At 37.4% G+C, this 4,888-nt stretch overlaps 1 protein-coding gene across 2 annotated transcripts; it reads left to right on the top strand.

The window, feature by feature from the left end:
* The first annotated feature begins 709 nt into the window (after positions 1-709).
* LOC116016811 (protein TRM32-like) lies at positions 710-4,393 on the top strand. 2 transcript variants are annotated; one of them, XM_031257225.1, is made up of 5 exons: positions 710-1,011; positions 1,090-1,314; positions 1,692-1,774; positions 1,846-3,205; positions 3,292-4,393. In XM_031257225.1, exons 2-5 carry the CDS (start codon positions 1,131-1,133, stop codon positions 3,924-3,926), a joined length of 2,262 nt encoding a protein of 753 aa, XP_031113085.1. In that variant the 5' UTR covers positions 710-1,011; positions 1,090-1,130; the 3' UTR covers positions 3,927-4,393. The 2 variants fall into 2 exon arrangements, with proteins under 2 accessions (XP_031113085.1, XP_031113086.1); XM_031257226.1 differs by lacking the exon at positions 710-1,011 and having other exon boundaries at positions 1,028-1,314.
* The last annotated feature ends 495 nt before the right edge of the window (positions 4,394-4,888 follow it).

Raw genomic sequence — 4,888 nt, 5'->3', positions numbered from 1 at the left:
CTAAATGTTGATTGTTGATTAAGAGATAACTTGAGCTACCATAAGATTTATTCACCAGGAAAATGAGCCTTTAGATTGATGTTAATCTCTCTATATCAGTATTTTTTTTTTGTTTTTGTTTTTTTTTTTTAAATGTTGAGTTGCACAAAAGATAATAATAAATAGCATATAATGAGAACAAGGGTGCACATTTATTATCTTGTAATATAGTAGTGACAGATAAGTTCCTCAACGCCATTGATGTATTACATACCCTTATTTATAACTATATGAATTCCAATATTCTTAATTAGATTGATTTAATCCTTTCAACAAGACCCAAATCACAAAAGAAGTGAAGAATATTTGTTTAATATTACACCATATGATACCATTACCCCATCACATATAGTGATCATTACATGTACTTTTATTAAATGTTGGTAATACAAATATACAATGTGATGTGATATAATACATATTATAATTTCTCAATAATAATAATAATAATAATATCAAAATGAGAACCCACAGAAAATTGTAACTATCACAATTTCATTTTGATGATTAAGATTTGTATATTAAAATATCTGTTTGGTAATCCAAAACACAACCTTCTTCCTCAAACTTACTCCATTGACCCATTCGCTCTTCATTCTGCGACCACATACTATCTTATACTCCGTATTAGTTAATAATAGCAGCAACCTTATAATTAGTCTACAAATATATTAAAACAGAGAGAGAGAGAGAGTCGTTGACGGGTAAATAACGCCAGACTACATAGTACATTTCTGCAACTCGATCTACGCTGTCTTGTTTCTATTTTTTATCATTCTTTTTTCGTTCCGCATACGTTAAACACACAAACCCCGCCTTCATAATTGCTTCCATAACTGCTAAAATCGATTGCAGTTACCATACATACATTTCTTGTAGTCTTCTCTGGTTTTCCTGTCGTCGTCTTAAATCCCAAAGCTTCCACAAGACATCACCATCATATTCCTCCTTCAATTCTGCATCAAAGTAAAGGTAATACAATCTTTCAATCGATTGACTACCCAGAATTCGTGATCGAGTTCACATATGATTATAGTATTTGGTTTCTAGCTTGTTTTGACCAGAAATCTGGGCGGGTTTTGATTGGGAATATGGGAAGGAGTTCATGGATGAGACGCGTTGACGAGGAAGATGGAGATGGAGAGAGGTATAATCCAGCTGGGTGCATGTGGAAGCGATTCATTTATGCTCTGGACTACCATCACTGGCACTATAATAATGTTAGGAAGAAGCTTATGCACAGATTGATAAATGATGGAAGAAGACATGATAAGAGTAAGCCTCTGATCCAGCTCTTAAATACCCAATTAATTAACTGTTTATTGTTCATGATTTGTAATCCCGAATCCTTGTGGGAGCTGTTTATTAACCTTTTTAGTATAAGTTTGTTGGCAACCAAAATTAATTTACCTCCTTTGCTGGCTAAGATCATAAGGCCAGTGTTGGAGGAGGTCGGGCCAAGTCTAATATTAAGTGACTAGAATTAAGAGATTGTTAGCAGAGGTTTGAATGGTTAAGTTCAGGACCTTGCCTTTTGAAAATATAAGGGCGCTTACACACCTTTGGATAATAATTGGGTTTTATTTGTCACTAATAAAAATAAGAATTTGCTTGAGTAATTTCATGGAATTGTTCAATTTGGTGTTCTGCAGACAAGACCAAATTGATTCATAATGACATTGGAGAAGCACAGAGACTTTTGGATGATGAAGAAACACACTTGCAGGAGTTGCAGGTAAATATATGCAAATTAAATTAAATTCTTTTGTTCTTTCCTGAGTTCAGACTAAAACTAGAACATACCAGGTTAACCAGAACCCGAAAAAGCCTGGATTAAACAACAAAAGATCTCTCAGAGCACGGATAAAAGCACTGATTATGGAGCAGAACCAGGAGGCAAAGAACAACAAACAGCAGGGAACAACAGGCAATTACAAGCAGTCCAAATATCAAAGAACTTACTCAATCCATCATCTCGAGCCTACCGACGATGATCCTGACTGGAACCACCCGATTTTAATCCTTCCCGGCACCCCAAACAAGGGTTCCAAGACACTGCAAGATAAACAAGAGATTGCAGTCAAGGAAAAGTCATATGTTCCCAAGAAGCAACTCAACAAGGACAATGATAGCCTGGAGCTGTTTCTAAAATTTTTACAGGGTGCAGAGATTGGCAGTGGGAAATTTTCCCAGAATTCCAAGAGGAAAATAGGATTAACAAAGTCTGGATCATTCCCTCTATATGACAGCAAGAGAGGAGACTACAAACCTCTTAAACTTAAAGACAAGCAGAAAGAAGTTTGGTCGAAAGTAGAGAGGTTGGAAGATGATGATAATCAAGCACTAAACTTAGCTATGCCAAAGAATGCAAAGGATCTCTTAGAAAGCTTGGGTCTCATGGGTGATGAGGAGGATAGCAGGACTCTGAATCGAGCCTCGACCCTTGATTTTCGATGTAAATCAACAGAACACAAGGAAGAAGACACTACAGTGAACTTGGCTATCAAAGAAGATAAGCAAGTGGCAGAGATTGAGGGCAAGAATGATGAATATTCTCAAGAATCATGTTCAATTAGTACTCAAGAAACTACTGGAAGTGGTATTCCGAAATCTTCATTTCTTCACAGAAGAAGTACTTCCCTGAATGAGTCATTAGACAGGTATTCCAGGCTATATGATCACAGTTTTGGCAAGGAAGTTGAATTGAAACCTTCTAGGAGCTTAAAGGTCACAAATGAGCGCGTGATACCATCAATTCCTTTCAGAAGGATACGCTCTTTATCAGTGGAATCGAGCTGTTTCCTTCAACTTGACCTACTCGGTACTGCTCCATTCTCAGATCATGCAGTCAGGACAGCAGAAGAGAGCAGTTCTATGAATGTTACAAGCGAGGGCGAGGGCGAGTGCGATGAGAAGCCAGAAAGTAAAGAAAAAGCTGCATCTGTAGATGCAAAGGAAGAGCCCGGGGATCATAGCGAACAAGCAGGTTTCTTGATTGCAGATACAGATGATGAAGTTAGCCCTGATATGGAAGAACCTGCCCAGGAAATTGATCAGTTAAAACTACTGATCAGAGGCGATTCCTATAGAGAACAAGGAGTTAAATGCTCTGAAGTAGCCTCCAATGAAGAAACATGCTTCCAAGAAGACTATCAAATCTCAAAAGGTATTCTTTTTTCCCCACTTAACTTTACATATATGAAGTGATACAGGTACTAAAATGGCTGCAATTTCTTTATATCATCACGCCAGGTTCAGAGGGCACAAGCAACCAAGCCAAAGAGAAGGATACTGCAATCAACTCAAGTGAGAGTTTCTGTACAGATTCAGAAATGGACGAAAAAGCATCTAAGCACAGCCAGACTTATCAAATGGAAATGGATGATCCTGATCTGTGCTTCGTGATGGCGATTCTTGAATGCTCGGGCTTCACAGAGAATTTCTTCCAAGGAACATGGTACTCAAGTGAACAGCCACTAAACCCCTCAGTATTTGAGGAAGTTGAGTCTTGCTGGGACCAGGAATTCCAATCTTCAAGGGAAGAAATCTGCATGTTTTTTCACCATCAGATGCTATTCGATTTGATCAACGAGGTTCTAGCTCAGATATACGATAGATCATTCACTTACTACCCTGCAGCCTTATCTTCCTGTAGCCGCATTCGCCCACTGCCAACAGGAAAACACATCATTGCAGAGGTTTGCTCAACCATTAGTTCAATGCTGAACTTAAAGCCAGAGGCAAAGCAGTCACTTGACAGTATTGTGGCCAGAGATTTGGAAAAGGATTATGGTTGGATGAATCTGCAGACTGAAAGTGAGTTTGTGGCACTTGAGGTAGAAGGCATCCTTTTTGAGGATCTTCTGGATGAGATTTTGAATCCTTAGCTTGGTTCCACATAGCCTCAACTTTTGGTTGGCTCTGAAATCACCGGTTAGGATCAAGCATTTACCCGTATGCCAAAAGCTATAGCTCGTAGTGAAGGTATAACTTTATTTCCTTATACCGCCACAGTTTTGAGAGGCAGGGTGTTGTACTTGTCCCTTCAGGTCTCTGTCCAATAATTCTCTAGTCACGTGGTGCTAGACTTGACCCTTCACGAGCCTTCATCACGCAACAATCTTCATCTCTTTTGGATTGGAGTTGTAGATAAATTTTGGTGTTAGCTTACTGTATATAGTTTGTAGAATGCCTGAGTAATGTGATATAAATGGTTGGTTTTATCTGCAACAGTGTCATCTATCATGTAGACAAAATTTTGTTAGATTCAGAAATTGATTTGAGTTAATGCACAACACACATGTTGTTTGTAGAAGACTATATTGATATGGATAAAGTCAGATAGTTCAACTGCTCTCACTTGTTTCTGCAGGGTAATGACTTGATCAAGAAATGAAGCGTTTAAGATTTCATATCAACAATTATGATATGACAATAAAATTTGTAAAATAGCAAACTTCTCACATGAACTACATATATCATAAGTTGACCAGCAAGTCTATCATAAGTTGAATCATGGATAAATATTCATTTTTGGTATATTGAAGGTTAATTTTTAATGTATTTATTTTTTATGTAATCTACTAAATTTGAACTTGCATTACACTAAAAATGAGATATAGAACACTAAAAATGAACTTACACTATACTAAAAATGAACATATATGTTAGTGGTACAATGTGAACCATGGTCCATAGTATAATGATTCAGACCTTATTGCATGGACCATGGTCCACACAGCTGTGTGGACCATGGTCCATGCAATAATTTGCCGTAATGATTGGGCTAACCAACATTCCCTTGAAGAAACTCAGCAAGTATACTAACAAATAAAAATTGAAAATTAGT

Source organism: Ipomoea triloba, chromosome 4 (assembly GCF_003576645.1).
Source record: "Ipomoea triloba cultivar NCNSP0323 chromosome 4, ASM357664v1".
In the NCBI taxonomy this organism is placed as follows: Eukaryota; Viridiplantae; Streptophyta; class Magnoliopsida; order Solanales; family Convolvulaceae; genus Ipomoea; species Ipomoea triloba.
Note: the sequence above shows the minus strand (reverse complement) of the source record. Positions and strands in the feature narration are given on the sequence as shown.

Excerpts from the sequence above, each read along its gene's own strand:
- LOC116016811 (XM_031257225.1), top strand. The coding sequence starts at position 1,131 with ATGGGAAGGAGTTCATGGATGAGACGCGTTGACGAGGAAGATGGAGAT. Across the intron at positions 1,315-1,691 it reads TGGAAGAAGACATGATAAGA|ACAAGACCAAATTGATTCAT; the intron begins GTAAGCCTCTGA and ends GGTGTTCTGCAG. Across the intron at positions 3,206-3,291 it reads AGACTATCAAATCTCAAAAG|GTTCAGAGGGCACAAGCAAC; the intron begins GTATTCTTTTTT and ends TCATCACGCCAG.